This window comes from Siphateles boraxobius, unplaced genomic scaffold (genome assembly GCF_051911475.1).
Source record: "Siphateles boraxobius isolate OS27281-9 unplaced genomic scaffold, OSU_SipBor_1 5, whole genome shotgun sequence".
NCBI lineage: Eukaryota > Metazoa > Chordata > Actinopteri > Cypriniformes > Leuciscidae > Siphateles > Siphateles boraxobius.
In genome coordinates, this window is record NW_027509141.1 from 34,146,821 (window position 1) to 34,167,477 (window position 20,657).

General features: G+C 37.6%; 2 protein-coding genes across 3 annotated transcripts; one reads left to right on the forward strand and one right to left on the reverse strand.

Moving 5' to 3' along the window:
• The first annotated feature begins 367 nt into the window (after positions 1-367).
• errfi1a (ERBB receptor feedback inhibitor 1a) lies at positions 368-7,948 on the forward strand. Of its 2 annotated transcripts, none has more exons than XM_077204128.1 (4): positions 368-556; positions 4,447-4,645; positions 4,823-4,905; positions 5,074-7,948. In XM_077204128.1, exons 2-4 carry the CDS (start codon positions 4,497-4,499, stop codon positions 6,189-6,191), a joined length of 1,350 nt encoding a protein of 449 aa, XP_077060243.1. In that variant the 5' UTR covers positions 368-556; positions 4,447-4,496; the 3' UTR covers positions 6,192-7,948. The 2 variants fall into 2 exon arrangements, with proteins under 2 accessions (XP_077060243.1, XP_077060244.1); XM_077204129.1 differs by having other exon boundaries at positions 381-556; positions 4,850-4,905.
• A 3,074-nt stretch (positions 7,949-11,022) lies between these two features.
• On the reverse strand, positions 11,023-17,730 carry LOC143711407 (uncharacterized). The gene is made up of 11 exons (XM_077202852.1): positions 17,575-17,730; positions 16,302-16,372; positions 14,937-15,688; positions 14,444-14,565; positions 14,021-14,082; positions 13,733-13,935; positions 13,355-13,520; positions 11,962-12,120; positions 11,807-11,868; positions 11,592-11,682; positions 11,023-11,400 (listed from the first exon to the last, which is right to left on the reverse strand). Coding segments are annotated over exons 1-11 (1,845 nt in total). The 3' UTR covers positions 11,023-11,399.
• Positions 17,731-20,657: the final 2,927 nt, after the last annotated feature.

Sequence of the window (20,657 nt, forward strand, 5' to 3'; positions counted from 1 at the left end):
AGAAATATATTATATTTTTAGGTATATTAAAATAGAAAAGCATTATTTTAAATTGTAATAATATTCACAATATTACTGTTTTTTTCACTGTATTGTGATCAAATAAATTCAGGCTTGATGAGCACAATAGACTTTTTCAAAGACATTAAAAACAGTACTGTTTCCAAACTTTGGACCATATATATATATATATATATATATATATATATATATATATATATATATATATATATATATATATTGTCTAAACAAATACATAACACACTGGAAGGGTAACAATGATGCAGAGACATTCACAAAATATAACACCATTGTGCGCACTGTGTCTTTAAATCCCGTCTGAAGGGGCGTGGCTTGTGCGTCCTCTGACTGCAGTGAGTGAGCATTTAAAGCACCGCGCACACTGAGACCCGTTTAACGAAGCTCTCGACCCGCTGTAATGAAAGTTCTCGCGCATCCACAGAGGTACAGTACAGCTTTCAAACGGACCGAACGGGATCATTACGGCATTATGAACATTTAAAACCGGACACCTAGAATCTCCCAGAAGATTAAGGTGAATTTTAATGTGTTTGGTACAGTGTTTGTGGTCTGTCTGTCTCTCTCTCTTGTGTGTGTGTGTGTGTGTGTGTGTGTGTGTGTGTGTGTGTGTGTTGTGTGCGTGCGTGAGTGTTCAGTGTTGATGACGATAGTGACGTGTGTAACGATATTATCAGATTCTGTGACAGACATCCGATAAAGAGTGTGTGTTCAATTAGGAGGGAAGCACAGGAACCGTTCCAAAACAATTTAATTTATTAATTAATTTATTATTTATTTAATTTATATTTTCATTTAATTTTTAGATTTTTAAGCGTTTTTTATTTTAATAACAACAAAACTGATGATTATCAGCCGACAAAAATCCCATTGCTGTGTCATAATATGTGACGTTGAAATACTTGTTGCTTCATCTCGTGGAACATCAGTCTTTTTTCTGAAAGAAATGTGTGAGGTGTGTTTTGTCAGGTGTGATAGAGTTCAAGTGACTCATCCCGCCAGTTTGCGGAAGCGGACAGGTAGATCGGGTATGGTTGCCTGGAAACCGCGGCGGGGTGTGAACGCGCGAGACTGTCTCTCCTTCATACCTTCTTACAGTGTCATATTGGTTGTGTGTCAGGATGCAGATATTTCGCAATTTGTGTCCATGTATAATGACTTTACACTTTATTATTGGACTTCTTTTTGAAATATTTTTTGTTTAAAATAAAGGGACGGAATGGGTGTTTGTGTTCTGAATATGCACACATTACAGTAGATGGGCATTAGAACCGCTTTTGATGTGCTGTGTGTTCATAAGCAGTATTTCCGGTATTTCCATCAGATCCATTGTATGCTAGTCTGTCAAGAACATGTCCACATTTCACTGCAAAATTAAGACATTGTATATTGCATTAAGCCTATTTCGAGAACCATACTATTTTTGCTAACACTTTACATTAAGGTCCCATTAGTTATTGTTATAGAAATGAACAGTGAGCAAAGTATTTATTAATCATTGCTAATAATAACAATACAGCCTATTATTTTTTATTCGTGTTAGCTCTGGTTAATTTAATAATAATAATAATAACAGATACAAATTTTGTTTTTAATAATGTGTTTGTAAATCTTGGAATTAACTAACTAAAATGAATAAATGCTTTAGAATTGTTTTTCATTGTTAGTTCATGTTAACAAATGGAACCTTACTGTAACGTATAAAGTATTTTATTTTCATTCTGACACGATTTTCACAATAATCAAGACATCCAAATACAAAAATGTCTTGTTTTCTGTACTAATTTATTTACTGTAGTGCAAAAAAAAAAAAGAATATTTATTGTATCATTGCAGTATATGTTGAATGTGGCCCTAATGCTGATTTAATTTAAATAAATAAATAATTGTGCTTAATTGTCATGAACATAATGTCACAATCTTAGTAATACTAAAATAAGCTTTGAGTGAAATGTGATGCATTTCTTACTCAATGCAACCAAATATCTCCATAGTCTCAGATTTAAATGCAAAAGAGGGTAGAATTAGTAAATGTGTGTCTGTAAGTGTTTTGAAGGAGGTTTTATGGGGTTTACGCCACAGCGAACAACATTTGGCACGCTTTGTTTACTTAACGTCTGTGCAACACACTGGCATTGTCTTCCCGAAAGCATTGAGAAATGTCTGTGCCGGACACTAGGAGGTCTGTCCGTCTTGCACCTGTTGTGAGAGGAAGCGCTTGTCCCATGGGTTTCTTTATCACAGATCAGGTTGCATTGTGTGCTCATAGTGACCGTATCCAAGGTCCAAAGCTTTCAGGAGGCAGAACTGCATTTATGCACCGGATCAGGGACGGTCAACAGAAATGCACGTCCCTGTTGAACCAATTGACCCGGTTTAAGCACATACCCATTTATGAAGTGGCATTGCATTGCTTTCTTTGACTTATTCTGTGCATCATGTACAAATCTGTATTGGTTATTCTTGAAATGTGTAATATTGATTAAATTGCTAGATCCTGTTAATGCACCAGTTGGATATCACACACAGCCCTGCAGAAATGCATTGCCTTGTAAAACAGCCCTGCAATAAATTGTTCTATAAAAATGCTAATTGCTCTGTAATTGGGTACATGAGTTATTTTATCTCTGGAAGACTGTCGTAATGTTGGTGATTTGATAGCTTGTGAGCGTGATATGTGTTTGTAAGCTAAAACCAGGATGTACCTTGCCTCCAGGTCCATCACTCTTCAAGTTCTCAAGGGTGTAAAGCTGGTTTCTCAAAGAGTGAAAAGTGTTTTATTGGATTCTACTCTAGAAGCAACTGCTGTAGACCATCTCTAGTGTTACACTAAATAGTAATAGTAGATGCAATTTCCTTTAAACATAAGATGTGTTCCCAAGGCATGAAATTTGAGACTTATTTGCATATATAATTTGATATTAGACTTCCTCTGTGAGAATAGCATTTGCACAAGACTCTCAGAATGTCATTGTGCTTGCAGACAAAATTACAGTGCAATATTTCATCTCAACACAGAAAACTGATAAATTGTGCACAACAGTATTTTTTGAGCATGAGTCTTGCAATGAACTGTGAGCTGTTTTGTATGTGTGTGACATTGTGTGAGAGCATTCAGTTTGGCACTATCCTCAAGGCTTTTGGGGCATACATGCCGTTTAGTGCTGTCAAACTGAACGCTTGTCATACCACAGGCTGGGAAGCTCAGCAGAATGTTGCTCAATGTTCTTCTCTGAAAGAGCGCGACTGGAGTGCTGTGCACATGGCTGACTGCATTGCAAAGCGAGGGGAAGTGAGGAGGTGCATTGGATGGGGTGCTGATAGCCCTGGGCTCCATAAACAACTAGACAAAATGTCTCAGTTTTTCCACAACAATAACAAAACCATTGCAATGATCCCTAGGTGATCTCAATTAGGTTTGAGTGTTCGGTAACACTTGAGTTTAGGGTCCAATTCCCATTGCTTATTAGCATGCATATTACTAGGATATTGGCTGATTATTAGTACTTATAAAGCACATATTAATGCTTTATTCTGCATGACCATATTCTACATCCCCTAATCCGTCCCAATACCTTAACTTAACCACCTTACTTACTATTAATAAACAGTAATTAGCAGTTTGAGGCAAAGGTTGTAGTTAATAGTGAGATCGCACTGGAAAATGTCACTGCCCAAAGGTTGCTTTCTCATAGCTTAGGAGAATGAATGGAGCTCTTGGCTGTATTTTTTTTTTTAAGTATCTTCCTGTAGCTAAATCAGTAGAGCAAGGCACTAGCAACACTAAGGTCATAGGTACGATTCCCAGGGAAAGCAAGAACTGATAAAAAGTGTGTACCTTGAATGCAATACAAGTCGGTTTGGATAAAAGCATCTGCCAGATGCATAATTGTAATTGTAAATCTTGGACATTTCTCTTAAAATTCATTAACAGAAATGTAAAATAGACACAAAAAGACAATAGCTGATGTACAGTTAGAGTAGAGAGTTAGGCTATATAATGGAAGTGGGTCAGTTTGATTTAGAAATCTTTGAGTACATATTGAGATCTTTTGAGTTTAAACCATCCATTGGGTTTCCTCTTGAGTTTCAGAAGAGACCTCAACGTGAGAGATTAGTAGGGCATTTTTCATCAGAAAGTCTCAATTTGATCTCCATTTAAGCTCATTGCAGTATAGGAGAAACAAATGAGATGTTAGAAAGATCTCCTTTGAGTTTTGTCCTATTTCAATCATAATCTTAGTGTAAGAGCTCTTGTGAAACTCTAGATAAGATGCATTACAATTTAGGTCCTTTTCTCTTTAAGAAAGAAAATCTGAGAAGCAGGACTAAATACATTTAATTGTATTCCTGTGTAGGAGGTATTACAGAGATTCATGCTCTTGTCCTCTCATGGCTGTGTTTCAGGTACAGGCCAGCAGCTGCCAGCTTGGCGGGAGGAACATTTCCTGGCCTGAATGCGAACCGACTGCAGCTGGAGCATGTCCACTGCAGGCTTGACTGCCCAGGAGATCTGTTTACCCGCGCAAAGCCTTTTCCTGCGGGGCAGCCACTGGCATAGCATGGCCGGAGCTAAGCCCTCTTGGAAATACCATGATCTACACAAGTAAGTGAAAATTTTTCACATGTTTTCAGAGTTGAAAATGTTTTGATTTTATAAGACCCTGGGCATGCACTGCATGACTGAATAGAAAAACAGGAAATGGTCTGCAACTTTTCATGATGTAAATGAACCTTGGATTTGTGCATCAATCTGATTAGCTTTCCTGTTCTTAATTTGCAGCTTATGCTTCACCATTGATTCTTCTAGGGATTTTAACAATCAATCCCAGCAACAGGTGCTGCCGTCATTTTCAGGAGCGGACAGTAAGTAACATAAGTTTCATCATCATTAAAAGTTCACTCAAAAATGACTCGATCTTTACACAGTTGACAGTGGGGTTATTTGTATAGTTTGCATAAAAGAACAATTGATTAATTTCAGTCTTAAAAACTGCTGTATTCTCATTCTCTGACATCTTTCCATTTAAACAGAACTGCAGACTCATCTTCAATCAACAAACAGCCCAGGAGGCCAGCCCTTGCCCCCCAAAAAGCCCAGACCTTGCCAGCTCACCTTGCACACAGACCTTTCTACGTCTAGCCCTGCCAAAAACGACCAAGTGGTTCCCTGCTTTCAACGTCTAACCGTATCTGACCGCATCAGTCCTCCCCAGACGCCCAGCCGAGTCACCAAACCCCTTCCCCCAATTCCCGGTTCAGCTGAGCTTTCCCCCGATCAGGCTGTGGACAGTGAAGTAGAGTTCTTCAACGGAGATGACAATCGCTGCCTGGTTTCCGAACCTTGCTCCAAAAATTCTCCTTTCCGGTACGGAATGCCTAGTAGGAGGAGTTTCAGGGGCTGTGGACAGATTAACTATGCCTACTTTGAAGGTCCAAGTTCCCAGCAGAAGCAACAGTCACAGAAGTTGAGACAGGAGCGGGAAACCCAGCAGAGGGAACAGGAGCTCCGCGACCACCACCAGCAACAGCAGCAGAACTGTCTCAGACAGCAGGAACGTACGCAAAGAAAGCTGCGGCGCTCCCATTCTGGCCCTGCCGGCTGCTTCAACAAACCCACCTCCTTCCGACTATCCAGTCACCACTGGAATACACAAGGTCTGGATAAACCAGAAGTTCCTCCGAGAGTTCCTATTCCCCCACGACCTATCAAAACGGGAGACTACCGGCGCTGGTCAGCCGAAGTCTCATCGGGAGCCAACAGTGACGATGACCGACCTCCCAAAGTTCCCCCTAGAGAACCTTTTTCCGCCTGTAGTTCCCGCACCCCGAGCCCAAAGAGCCTCCCAATGTACCTCAACGGGATCATGCCCCCTACGCAGAGCTTTGCCCCAGATCCCAAATACGTCAGTCGCGGTCTGCAACGACAGAATAGCGAAGGCTCCCCATGCATTCTGCCCGTCATGGAGAATGGCAGGAAAGCCAGCAACACGCACTACTTCCTTTTGCCACAACGCCCACCATACCTGGACAAACATGAGAAGTATTTAACGGACAGCACAGCGTGTCGAGGCACGGATGCCTCCGATTCGAGTTTGGACTGGGACTGTCAAAGCAAAAGGAAAATGACGCACCAAATAGACTTGGTATGAAATAAGCGAGCTATCACCTAGGACACGTTTGTCCGAAGACTTTGTCGCTGCTTTGTTGCAGTTTTGCTGTAGTGCTCGTAAAATTCGAGCGTGTTACTTATGAATTGCAGTTACTGGGATTTCTCTTGTTTTGCTCTCAACCTGAAAACCGTTCTAAGAGTTCTATTAGAGCGAGCTCGGGAATTATGTTTTTTGTTTCATTGTTATGTGAAATGTAAGTGTTGAAATGATGACATGGTGCAGTTGTTGGGTATTAGCTGGTCTGGTACCTCCATACTTCAGTGTTGTAAATTTTCGTAGTCTCATTTTATATTGCATTGATGAAAAATTTTATGTCTTGGAGCGTTCATATGATCATTGGGACATAGGGTCAGTAATGCTTCTGTACGTTTATGTCGTCTACCATATATGAAGTATAAAAACAGCCTGGCTTTTTTTGCGGCCGGCATTTTAAGTGAAGGTTATTCCATCTTTTTGCATTGCATACTGCATGCAAGCATGAAATCTGACACATGCACACTATTTCGCAGCTCTTCTGTTATATTTCTCTCAGCCTTTGTCAGGACACTTTTTTGTGCGATTTTATGTGGCCTGTCTTTATAACTTGTAGTCTTGAGTGTGTGTTACATAGGAGCAGGCTAAGTATTGCTTTTCTGCTCTGAGTTGAGTGTGTGAGTGATACGAGAGCTGAATGTGTTACATTTGCCCAATTTTGGCACTGCTTTTATAAGCTGCTTAAAACGGCAGCTGAAATGTTGCCCTCTGAATGAACGGAGTATTTCTGAACCCTGGCTTCTTGCTAAGGTGTAGTGTGTTCTTTTGTTGCACAAAAAGCAATACTTACAAAACCTGTGAACGTGTTTATCTCCTCTTTTAAAGTGCTGTCTCCACGTGAAGCTGTGAGCCATTGTCTGGAATAGGATTTTTTTGAGTACTACCTCCCATTATAGTTCTAGTTCTTAAATTCCCAACTACGGATTACAAAGACTCAACGAACACAATCTCCCTTGACGCATGCAAGGAAACAATTGCCCCTGATCTGTGTTTCTTTATGTTTTGCCCATTCTCTACAGTCAGTCATTAACACTTCCTCAATGAAAACTCATCTTCGACCGATTTTTAAGAGCTATATGGAGTTAAAGTCCATATGTGTTGATTTTGGCCAAGCTCACACATACTGATCTTCCTGTTACTGTATGTGCATTCCTGTTAGACGTGATTACAATGGGTGTGGGCACCTGAGACTTTGGCTGCTGGCAGCTGGTGAATGAGATGTTTTATTATTCTATATTGTTTCCAGAACCATCATGATAACTCAGTAAATGTAGCAAGTTCCATGCAATTTGAAGAAAAAAGAAAAGAGGAAAGTAAGACTATTAAAAACATGCTGTTTGGAAGCTCTGAGGTCAAGTACAACTTTCCACCTCACAAAGGGATTTGAACTCATTTGATGCCATTATTTTTCTAAAACCAGTTGTTTTACTATTTTCTGTATCAAAAAATGTTTACATTGTTTTTATTTTCCTTATGCAGTCTTACCTAAAAATGAAGGCAAGTTCAAGAAGAAATAGACATCTCTGCTGTGTTGCGTGTATGTGTGTGTATATATAAAAATATATATAAAGCAAAGTGCACTGATAAAACAGTATGTTGTGATGTGTAAAAGTATTTAACATTGTCCTCTTACCCAAACTGAATAGTTCTTAGTGGATTGTATCCTTTAAAGTAATAGAAATAAATACTTATTTATGAATCAAGTTTGTTTTTATCTGATATTCTGCAGTATTTCGTTCTGTGAAGTATGTCGTATCTCTGTGGAACACAGATATAGCTGTTTTGCCTGTTTTATCACATCCACGCCTCTGCGCTCTGCCTCATTGCTACTGGCCTGGCTCCAGACAGGAGGAAGGTGAACTGGTCTTTTGCACTTTAAAACCGATCTTGGATCAGGTCTGTGGTTTAAAGGGATGTGTGTCTTTGGAGCTGCTTTACAGGGCACTATCTAGCAAACCTGGGAATTAGTCACATATACTGGTATTTTCTGCCTTGATGATTGGGGAAAATGCTGTTTCTCTGGTCTTTTTTTTGGCTCTAAAGCCTTGGATGAAACGATAAGCTGCTGAAATAAGCGAACTATAATGTCCATAAACCGATCCATTTAACAAATTTGGCTCGGATAACAGGAAATTAAGTCATGTTTTTCACCTTCTGCTGCATTTACCTTTTTATATTTCAGTTTTCATTTTAATTTATTGCAAGGTTTAGGATTTGTAATTTTAGTCATCTTTAATATTTTTAATAAACTTATTTGTTTTAGTTAGTTGCCATGGCAAGATTTCTATAAGTCTCTTCTTTTATTCCAGCTTTATTTCTAACAAAAATAATTGTAAAAATGTTGTTTTTGTTTACAATAATAACACTTTTGAAGACTTCTAAGGAACATTGAACAGTGTGAAGTTGATGCTGTCTAAGCTTTATAAAACCAAACTAATCTCTGTTACCTTAAATTATATGTTTATCTCTGTAAAAAGCTGCTTTGAAACAATCTACATTGTTAAAAGCGCTATATAAATGAGGATGACTTGACAAACAAAATTCATAGCTAACAACAGGAAATATTATTTTTTATCTTTTTGAAATATGTGCTAAAATATACAGTAATGACACAGAGTAGTAATTTCAGTGATGTAAGTCGATTCACCTCACATGTGAAATGGAAATGACTCTTTGCAAACCAGTAATTCAACTTTTACAGGAAGATAAGCTTCCTGATCAAAAGCAGACAAAAGGGAAGAACTGAAGATGGTTGAACCACATATATTAAGGTCTATAAAAAGCAAGCAACTTGTTTAGATGGCCTTGACTCAAATCTATTTCCTGTCAACCCTATGAAAACATTCACTTGATTCACACACACACACACACACACACGCGCGCGCGCACACGCACACGCACGCACGCACACACACACACGGTTACTTGGTTATCTAAACGAGGACATACCGTATTGTTTTATATACATCTAATTATGATGATTACAGACTAACCCAAGCCCACACCCTTAACCTGTTCCTAAAAGAAAATGGTTTACATTTTTTGAATTTAACACATTTACTCGTCATATAAAACAATGCATTTCATTTCCAGGTCAAAAAAATGTGAATGAGTTCCTTCCTGCGGTCAAAAGAATTAAAGTGATCAGTTACACCCATTTAACAGTGAACACCTTACAAATATATAGCCAGTGACCCAACGCTCACACTCGTGATTATAGTTTATATAAGTTGTGCTATTGAAATGATTGATTAGTGAAATCATCACAAAGTTATGTTAAGTTTTGCAAGAATGATTAACTTCCTAGTCAGTGCTGAGGAAAATCGACTAAATGTGAATTATTTTTAATTCAGTATTCTCTGAATGTCTCATGATGCCATGTACAGTAGGCCTATATAGACTTTAGTTCATATCTCTGTTGTCTTCTGCAATCCTGCAGGTGTGGCCCACTGACAATGAATTGCCCATTTGCATGCAGCCATACAGCGGTGGAGTGGCCAAGTGGTTAAACCTCCTTCCTGGGCTGGCAACTGAAAGGTAGTAGGTTCAAACAATACAATCCATGAACTACCACCATTGTGTCCTGGTCTGGAGCAACACAACTTACCAAGGGGACTGTCCCTGAATTAAAGTGTAACTTTGGATAAAAGCCTTCGTTAAATGACAAGACAGTAAACCAGGGACTGTTAGCAAAATTAGGGAAATGGTTTGTTAAAGTTTAAGAGAATAGGCTACAGTAATATTTACAAGAAAAAGACTCCTTTGATGAGAAGCAGCAGCCAAATGACAGGTGAAGATTAGCTGCCGTGTAATTAAGTCTGCAGCGCCTCCTAGTGATCTTAGAACGACATTGCAACAAACGTCAACAAAAGTCCACTAAAGTCAGCATGATGGCCCACAATAGTCAATATATGCTTTATTTTAAGAATTTCAGTTGCAAACATGTATTCAACACAATTATTTTCTTTATAAATATTAACGTAACAATCTATTAATGTGGTTCTCAATGTAAAGCAATACCCTGCTATCATATCAAAAGGCATATAAATATATGTAAATGTACAACAAAAACAATCAATAAAAACAACAATCAACATAAATAATTAATTACTAGCTACTAATTACAAAATGTAATTAGATTACTATAAACCTACTCATTATACTCTCTATAAATTGCATTATTGCTTTCTAAGTCCCATATCAACATTGAGCAGTTGAACAAATACAAGGATATATATGAAACTGCTCTTTTAATTATTTCAAATAAATAATGTAGAATTGCATGAATAATTCTCGAGCCTACCAAAGTATTTAAAGAGTTACATAAAAATATAGCAAACATTTTTATATTAGACGTTAAATCCACTATTGTTTTATATAGGCCTAGAATTGTATAGTCTATACAATATTTAATGCAATTACATCAGAAGTAACTGTAATTCAATTACAGAAACATGAAGAGTAATCCCTTAAAATACTTTTCAAGGGAAAATAATTCAATTACAGTAATTATTTAGATAATAATGCATTACACCCAACACTGATTATGATTGTTTATTTATGATGATTATTATTAAAAGTCTTTTTTTATTCCCAGAGTATCACCCTCTCATACCAGGATTTGTTTTTCTTTTTATTCTTCTCTGCATAAATCTTTAGCTCACGTTTCCTAATCTAGGTTTAAATGTATCCTTTGGATAAAAGCGTCTGCTAAATGCATGAATATAATACAACGTAAATATCATCAACAAGCGATGAGCAATATGTGTTTTATATATGTGTGTGTGTGTGTGTGTGTGTGTGTGTGTTTGAGCAGGAAGCCCCGCCCCAATCACAGCTCATTGGACCAATTTGCAGATCCTGAAGTATATTAATGACAAACATGGAGAGTGATTGCGTAAAGTTTACAAGAGGATGTTACATGATAAACCATTGAAAGCATGCCCTAGTGAAGCATCACAGAAGTCATAAACATACAAGGTATGTGTGCTTAGTTTTAAGAGCGATAGGATGTGCAAACAGAGAGGATTGTTCTGATTGACCGTGTTTTGTGATTGATTGTGTCGGCGAGGGGGGTGGGGGAATGGGAGTATATATATACATCTGTCATCTCTTTTCATCAGACACCCATCACTTCAGTTGCTCTGGTCTTTATCTGTTGCAAAGAGGAAAAAAAGATTAGAATATTGTGATTAAATAATCAATCAAATAACAACCACAAATACATCAAGACATATCGTGTCATAATGATCTTATCCTAGTTAATTTTGACTGGGGATTTTAGGTTTTGCTATATTTTTTTATCTTCTCATATATCATAAAATGATATAGAATTTCTCATCTTACCACGCAGATGAATGATCATTGTTCGCTCCATAAGACCCGGATTCTGAGTCTTCTGTGGCTGAAAAGTTTTGATGTCCATAGTCTATGGATCCTGCAATAATATAGTTAATATTTTCAATTATAAAATATCACATCATTTCTAATGTTTGAGAGTCTGCACTTCTGCTGGAGAATATCTACTAAAGCATGCATATAGCAATAAAATGACATTATACCTCTTGATGTAAAATCAAAGACGACATCATCAAAAAACGAGAACCTCCTTTTTCTTGACTTTCTGTTGAAATTAGATTATTGAGTTAATTGTTGATTGATTTTTTTTTTTTGGGTCATCTTTGAATGCTTAAGTCACAGAAAAATGTATACAGACCTCTTGGCCCTGTAGAGCACCACAACCATCACAGCTGAAACAATGATAAGTAGAGCAAAAGCTGCTAAACTGCCGAAGAGTACTGCGTAGAAACCAGCGCCTCTGCTGTACAGCTCACACTGAGTTCCATGGTACTTCTCAAAGTATGAACTTTCACACCTGGACATTGGCAAATGAGTAGGAGAGGATGTCATTAAGAAAGTATTTCTTAGGGTACGTTTATACAACAATGACGTAGGCTACTTGAGGGGCCCTTTACATTACACTGTTTTCAACTAAAAAATGGAAAAAAAATTATGCGTTTTGGCCGTTCATTTAGCTACACAAAGGCATTTTGGAAACCTGCAAAAGCAAAATTTTGATAATTTGTTTCAAAGTGCAAGTTTTTGAGAACAATGCTGTTATCGTCTCTGTATAAAATACAAAAATGTGAATTTGTGAAAATGTGACGTCATGTGCATGTGCATTACGTGTTCAGTCTATAGGCTTGTACGAGTACTTGACAACCAACACGACAATGGCAGACTACAGGACTGTGTTTTTGCTACTCAAGATACTGAGTTTATTAACTCTTCTCCAGTGTAGATTTACTGCACCACTACTACGACCAATGGATACTCACTATTTACATAAGCCAAATTCTAACATCGTCAACTAATTCTAATTCTGACCATGTCAACTACTGGCCTGGCATGCATTATACAGCGTTTTTAGTCGTTTTCACAGATCTGTGTGAACGGGGATTTTTTGACAACATTGTCGTCCATACACAAAATGTTTCAAAAACGCAAAAAAGGAAAAACTTTTCAGTTTTTAAGTACATCGCTGTTCCGTAAACATACCCTAAAAACTGAAATGTTTTTCCTTTTTTGCGTTTTTGAAAAGTTTCGCTTTTAAGTTTTTCGTTGTCAAACTGATACCCGTTTTGACAACACACAGGTTCCTGAAGATATTGCATTTTGCAGACATTTCATTTTCGCCCATCATATTAAAATGCGTGATTATTATTTAATTGCTTATTTAAATATGAGGTTAACAAATTTTTTTTACCGAGGTGGTCCTAAAAAAAGTACTAGGTACTATGTACTGTACAGAGCGGAAAACCCCAAAAAGTGAGCCCTACCGAGCACTACCATGGAGTGGAAAAGCACCAAAAGTGATTCAGAATAAGACAAAAACATGGTTTGTTTGGAAGATGGATTCATTGAATTTAAAAATGTAACCCAGCCATTGGGTTTGTTAATATTTGACCCAAAGTTGGGTTGAAACAACCCAGCATTTTTTAGAGTGTACTCTCTTAAAAAATAAAGTTACATAGTGTACCTTTAAATAAATATCCTTTGATTAACTGAAGACTGTGCAGTTTGTAATTATTAGAATTTGAAGCACTTACTTGCACAGTGGTCCTTTTATTTCATTTTGGCATTCACCATGTTGATTGCAGAAGTTGAGATTTTTTTTGCATGATCCCACACATACCCATACTCCATTTTCAATCTCCTCCGTGAAGTTTGCAAAATTCGCAGGGCAGGACACATATGGTTTTAGATCTGAAATATCTACACATCACAGAGATTAAAAACATGATATGCAAATTAAAGATCTCAATAAATGAATGCAAAAGACATCTGGAGCCATATTACAGAAACATTAAAAACAATAGTGGAACAGTAATCCATGTGTCCCTTAAAGGAAGTCTACCTTTTGTGTTTTACTAAAATATGTTAAATGATGATATCTTATCTGTTTTTAAAATAAAAAGGTAACTTACTAAATATTTTAGATTCCTCCAAGGTAATTTGGCCAACTTTGATGGTAACATTACCGAGAGCTGCGCTGAGATTGTCCAGTGAATTTGAGTCATTAAATATTTCTCCCAGTATGCGTTCCAGATTTTCATTTAGAAACATTATTTCTGAGTTGTTGTTGGGATAGTTATATTCTGCAACACTTTCAGCAATGACACTTCCCTCCCTTGAAGAAGTACATGCCACATATTAATATGATTTTGCTTTGCAAATATTTGTAAATGTATGAAATTCAAGATAAATTAACTTACTTTAGCCCAAGAATGCGCACTTCTTTGAAGTTATGTGTTGCTCTTTTGCAAAGGACTGAAAGCTGTTAAAAAAACAAAAATAAGTTTTTTTCCTGCATATAAATATTTATACAATATATTTTGCAAATATGCACAAAAATAACTTATGCAATTAACTAAATTTGTTACAGATTTGAAAAAGAATTTATCTAATTTGATTTCAGACCTGTTCTGTTCTGTTAAATAAATAAAAAATCCAATGCAAATAACGTATATATATATTGACGTTCATATAGATTTTCTTTTATTTATTTTATATGTTTGGCTTTATACTGGCTGAATACTTTTTGGTCCACTGTATTAAGAATTTTTATTTATTTTTTGTACAAAATTTGTGAGCTTTAAATTACTTCAATGAAAATAAAAATGAATTAGAAAATGTACCTCTTGTTTTAAGATGGAAATTATCTTTATTGATTGGGATGAGTTCAAATTTCCATACTCTGGAAGATAGTCCATCAACATTCGAAGAGAGATATTTGCCTTCCTTGTGGGTATTCCTTCAGCTGCAAATAAATAATAGATTTAGAAAGATTAGAAAGACTTAAATATTTGAACATGAGGGACATAAGTGAGCTGCAAATAATTGAAACTATTGTGGTAAATCTTTTGTAATGAAAGACCTTTAAGGACATCAAGTATGTCTATGCGTTGTGTGACATTTTAGCTCTAAAATATTAATCCAGGAACTAACTTTACTGTCAGATGAACAACTTATTGGCTACAAGTATCTTAGGGGCTGATTTTCTTTTGATTCGATACCCACTGTACAGTCAAATAATTATTTACAATGAATGTGGAAAATAAGAAAGGATATAGAGAACACCAACAACAAGTGCAATAATTATAATATGAGAAAAGTATGATAAAAACTTACACAAATTAGCCGTAGAAGAGTCATATGCAAGATTGCAAGAAACTCCATAAGTGGGAGGTTTGCAATCACATTCACATTTCCCAGATGTTACATTGAAGATGCATGGAGATCCATTACACTGACATTGGTCCAGACAGCTTGGAGTTGTTGGAACTGAACTAAAAGTTGTGAATGAAGGAGGTTTTGATGTTGATGTTGAAGTTTTTTGGGTACTCGATTGAGCAGAGGACAATGTTTCAGGTGTGGGGCTTGAATGAGATGTGGTAGAAATGCTAAACGTTTGGGATGTAGCCGTTGATTCTAATGTGGTTGTGCTCATAGGGGACATAGCTGTTGTAAATGATGTTTGAGTTGACTGTTGGCTTGTTGTTTGTTCTACACTAGATGAAGATATTTGGGTTGTAGATGAAGTCAATTCTGATGTGCTTTCTGTTGTAGAAGATGGAGAGGTACCTGCTGTGGATAATGGAGTTTCCAGTGTTGAACCACTTTCACTTGTAGATGATTCTACTGTGGTTGTGCTCATAGGGGACATAGCTGTTGTAAATGTTGAGTAAGCTGTCGTTGTAGATCCTTTTTCTGTGCTAGAAGTTTCTGGAGGGGTTTGTGTCTGCGTGCTTGTTGTTTGTTCTACACTAGCTGAAGATATTTCTGTTGTAGATGAAGTCAATTCAGATGTACTTTCTGCTGTGGAAGATGGTGAAGATGGAGAGGTACCTGTTGTGGATAATGGAGTTTCCAGTGTTGAACCACTTTCACTTGTAGATGATTCTAATGTGGTAGTGCTCATAGGGGACATTGTTGTAAATGATGTTTGAGTTGACTGTTGGCTTGTTGTTTGTTCTACACTAGCTGAAGATATTTCTGTTGTAGATGAAGTCAATTCTGATGTACTTTCTGTTGTAGAAAAAGGTGAAGATGGAGAGGTACCTGTTGTGGATAATGGAGTTTGCAGTGTTGAACCACTTTCACTTGTAGATGATTCTAATGTGGTTGTGCTCATAGGGGACATAGCTGTTGTAAATGATGAGTAAGCTGTCGTTGTAGATCCTTTTTCTGTGCTAGAAGTTTCTGGAGGGGTTTGTGTCTGCGTGCTTGTTGTTTGTTCTACACTGGCTGAAGATATTTTTGTCGTAGATGAAGTCAATTCAGATGTACTTTCTGTTGTAGAAGATGGAGAGGTACCTGTTGTGGATAATGGAGTTTCCAGTGGTGAACCACTTTCACTTGTAGATGATTCTAATGTGGATGTGCTCAAATGGGACAGAGCTGTTGTAAATGATGTTTGAGTTGACTGTTGGCTTGTTGTTTGTTCTACACTGGCTGAAGATATTTCTGTTCTAGATGAAGTCAATTCAGATGTACTTTCTGCTGTGAAAGATGGTGAAGATGGAGAGGTACCTGTTGTGGATAATGGAGTTTCCAGTGTTGAACCACTTTCACTTGTAGATGATTCTAAAGTGGTTGTGCTCATAGGGGACATAGCTGTTGTAAATGATGTTGGAGTTGACTGTTGGCTTGTTGTTTGTTCTACACTAGCTGAAGATATTTCTGTCGTAGATGAAGTCAATTCAGATGTACTTTCTGCTGTGAAAGGCGGTGAAGATGGTGAGGTACCTGTTGTGGATAATAGAGTTTCCAGTGTTGAACCACTTTCACTTGTAGATGATTCTAATGTGGTAGTGCTCATAGGGGACAAAGCTGTTGTAAATGATGTTGGAGTTGACTGTTGGCTTGTTGTTTGTTCTACACTAGCTGAAGATATTTCTGTTGTAGATGAAGTCAATTCAGATGTACTTTCTGTTGTAGAAGATTGAGAGGTACCTGCTGTGGATAATAGAGTTTCCAGTGTTGAACCACTTTCACTTGTAGATGATTCTAAAGTGGTTGTGCTCATAGGGGACATAGCTGTTGTAAATGATGTTGGAGTTGACTGTTGGCTTGTTGTTTGTTCTACACTGGCTGAAGATATTTCGGTTGTAGATGAAGTCGATTCTGATGTACTTTCTGTTGTAGAATTTTGAGAGGTACCTGTTGTGGATAATGGAGTTTCCAGTGTTGAACCACTTTCACTTGTAGATGATTCTAATGTGGTTGTGGTCATAGGGGACATAGCTGTTGTAAATAATGTTTGAGTTGACTCCTGGCTTGTTGTTTGTTCTACACTAGTTGAAGGTATTTCGGTTGTAGATGAAGTCAATTCTGATGTACTTTCTGTTGTAGAAAATGGTGAAGATGGAGAGGTACCTGTTGTGGATAATGGAGTTTCCAGTGTTGAACCACTTTCACTTGTAGATGATTCTAATGTGGTTGTGCTCATAGGGGACATAGTTGTAAATGTTGAGTAAGCTGTCATTGTAGATTCTTTTTCTGTGCTAGAAGTTTCTGGAGTGGTTTGTGTCTGCGTGCTTGTTGTTTGTTCTATACCAGTTGAGAATATTTCGGTTGTAGATGAAGTCAATTCTGATGTACTTTCTGTTGTAGAAGATGGAGAAGATGGAGAGGTACCTGTAGTGGATAATGGAGTTTCCAGTGTTGAACCACTTTCACTTGTAGATGATTCTAATGTCGTTGTGCTCATAGGGGACATTGTTGTAAATGATGTTTGAGTTGACTGTTGGCTTGTTGTTTGTTCTACACTAGATGAAGATATTTCGGTTGTAGATGAAGTCGATTCTGATGTACTTTCTGTTGTAGAAGATGGAGAGGTACCTGTTGTGGATAATGGAGTTTCCAGTGTTGAACCACTTTCACTTGTAGATGATTCTAATGTGGTAGTGCTAATAGGGGACATAGCTGTTGTAAAAGATGATTGAGTTGACTGTTGGCTTGTTGTTTGTTGTACACTAGTTGAAGGTATTTCGGCTGTAGATGAAGTCAATTCTGATGTACTTTCTGTTGTAGAAAATAGTGAAGATGGAGAGGTACCTGTTGTGGATAATGGAGTTTCCAGTGTTGAACCACTTTCACTTGTAGATGATTCTAATGTGGTAGTGCTCATAGGGGACATAGCTGTTGTAAATGATGTTTGAGTTGACTGTTGGCTTGTTGTTTGTTCTACACTGGCTGAAGATATTTCGGTTGTAGATGAAGTCGATTCTGATGTACTTTCTGTTGTAGAATTTTGAGAGGTACCTGTTGTGGATAATGGAGTTTCCAGTGTTGAACCACTTTCAATTGTAGATGATTCTAATGTGGTAGTGCTCATAGGGGACATAGCTGTTGTAAATGATGTTGGAGTTGACTGTTGGCTTGTTGTTTGTTCTACACCAGCTGAAGATATTTCTGTTGTAGATGAAGTCAATTCAGATGTACTTTCTGCTGTGAAAGATGGTGAAGATGGAGAGGTACCTGTTGTTGATAGAGTTTCCAGTGTTGAACCACTTTCACTTGTAGATGATTCTAATGTGGTAGTGCTCATAGGGGACATAGCTGTTGTAAATGATGTTTGAGTTGACTGTTGGCTTGTTGTTTGTTCTACACTGGCTGAAGATATTTCGGTTGTAGATGAAGTCGATTCTGATGTACTTTCTGTTGTAGAATTTTGAGAGGTACCTGTTGTGGATAAAGGAGTTTCCAGTGTTGAACCACTTTCACTTGTAGATGATTCTAATGCGGTTGTGCTCATAGGGGACATAGTTGTAAATGTTGAGTAAGCTGTCATTGTAGATTCTTTTTCTGTGCTAGAAGTTTCTGGAGTGGTTTGTGTCTGCGTGCTTGTTGTTTGTTCTATACCAGTTGAGAATATTTCGGTTGTAGATGAAGTCAATTCTGATGTACTTTCTTTTGTAGAAGATGGAGAAGATGGAGAGGTACCTGTTGTGGATAATGGAGTTTCCAGTGTTGAACCACTTTCACTTGTAGATGATTCTAATGTCGTTGTGCTCATAGGGGACATTGTTGTAAATGATGTTTGAGTTGACTGTTGGTTTGTTGTTTGTTCTACACTAGATGAAGTTATTTCGGTTGTAGATGAAGTCAAGTCTGATGTACTTTCTGTTGTAGAAAATGGTGAAGATGGAGAGGTACCTGTTGTGGATAATGGAGTTTCCAGTGTTGAACCACTTTCACTTGTAGATGATTCTAATGTGGTTGTGCTCATAGGGGACATAGATGTTGTAAATGATGTTGGAGTTGACTGTTGGCTTGTTGTTTGTTCTACACTAGCTGAAGATATTTCTGTTGTAGATGAAGTCAATTCAGATGTACTTTCTGTTGTAGAAGATGGAGAGGTACCTGCTGTGGATAATAGAGTTTCCAGTGTTGAGCCACTTTCACTTGTAGATGATTCTAAAGTGGTTGTGCTCATAGAGGACATAGCTGTTGTAAATGATGTTGGAGTTGACTGTTGGCTTGTTGTTTGTTCTACACTAGCTGAAGATATTTCTGTCGTAGATGAAGTCAATTCAGATGTACTTTCTGCTGTGAAAGATGGTGAAGATGGAGAGGTACCTGTTGTGGATAATAGAGTTTCCAGTGTTGAACCACTTTCACTTGTAGATGATTCTAATGTGGTAGTGCTCATAGGGGACATAGCTGTTGTAAATGATGTTTGAGTTGACTGTTGGCTTGTTGTTTGTTCTACACTGGCTGAAGATATTCCGGTTGTAGATGAACTCGATTCTGATGTACTTTCTGTTGTAGAATTTTGAGAGGTACCTATTGTGGATAATGGAGTTTCCAATGTTGAACCACTTTCACTTGTAGATGATTTTAATGTGGTTGTGCTCATAGGGGACATAGTTGTAAATGTTGAGTAAGCTGTCATTGTAGATTCTTTTTCTGTGCTAGAAGTTTCTGGAGTTGTTTGTGTCTGCGTGCTTGTTGTTTGTTCTATACCAGTTGAAAATATTTCGGTTGTAGATGAAGTCAATTCTGATGTACTTTCTGTTGTAGAAGATGGAGAAGATGGAGAGGTACCTGTTGTGGATAATGGAGTTTCCAGTGTTGAACCACTTTCACTTGTAGATGATTCTAATGTGGTTGTGCTCATAGGGGACATAGCTGTTGTAAATGATGTTTGAGTTGACTCCTGGCTTGTTGTTTGTTCTACACTAGTTGAAGTTATTTCGGTTGTAGATGAAGTCAAGTCTGATGTACTTTCTGTTGTAGAAAATGGTGAAGATGGAGAGGTACCTGTTGTGGATAATGGAGTTTCCAGTGTTGAACCACTTTCACTTGTAGATGATTCTAATGTGGTTGTGCTCATAGGGGGCATAGCTGTTGTAAATGATGTTGGAGTTGACTGTTGGCTTGTTGTTTGTTCTACGCTAGCTGAAGATATTTCTGTTGTAGATGAAGTCAATTCAGATGTACTTTCTTTTGTAGAAGATGGAGAGGTACCTGCTGTGGATAATGGAGTTTCCAGTGTTGAACCTCTTTCACTTGTAGATGATTCTAATATGGCTGTGCTCATAGGGGACATAGCTGTTGTAAATGATGTTGGAGTTGAATGTTGGCTTGTTGTTTGTTCTACGCTAGGTGAAGATGTTTCGGTTGTAGATGAAGTCAAGTCTGATGTACTCTCTGTTGTAGAAAATGGTGAAGACGGAGAGGTGCCTGTTGTGGATAATGGAGTTTCCAGTGTTGAACCACTTTCACTTGTAGATGATTCTAATGTGGTTGTGCTCATAGGGGACATAGCTGTTGTAAATGATGTTGGAGTTGACTGTTGGCTTGTTGTTTGTTCTACACTAGCTGAAGATATTTCTGTTGTAGATG

What these genes read in the sequence shown, in the direction of transcription:
- errfi1a (XM_077204128.1), top strand. Translation starts at nt 4,497, where the DNA reads ATGCGAACCGACTGCAGCTGGAGCATGTCCACTGCAGGCTTGACTGCC. An exon ending in AAATACCATGATCTACACAA is followed by an intron (nt 4,646 to 4,822) that starts GTAAGTGAAAAT and finishes CTTAATTTGCAG; the next exon opens with CTTATGCTTCACCATTGATT. An exon ending in GTCATTTTCAGGAGCGGACA is followed by an intron (nt 4,906 to 5,073) that starts GTAAGTAACATA and finishes CCATTTAAACAG; the next exon opens with AACTGCAGACTCATCTTCAA.
- LOC143711407 (XM_077202852.1), bottom strand. Translation starts at nt 17,730, where the DNA reads ATGTCCCCTATTAGCACTACCACATTAGAATCATCTACAAGTGAAAGT. An exon ending in TTTCCATCTTAAAACAAGAG is followed by an intron (nt 14,083 to 14,443) that starts GTACATTTTCTA and finishes TTTTTTTAACAG; the next exon opens with CTTTCAGTCCTTTGCAAAAG. An exon ending in GGAGGAATCTAAAATATTTA is followed by an intron (nt 13,521 to 13,732) that starts GTAAGTTACCTT and finishes TGTGATGTGTAG; the next exon opens with ATATTTCAGATCTAAAACCA.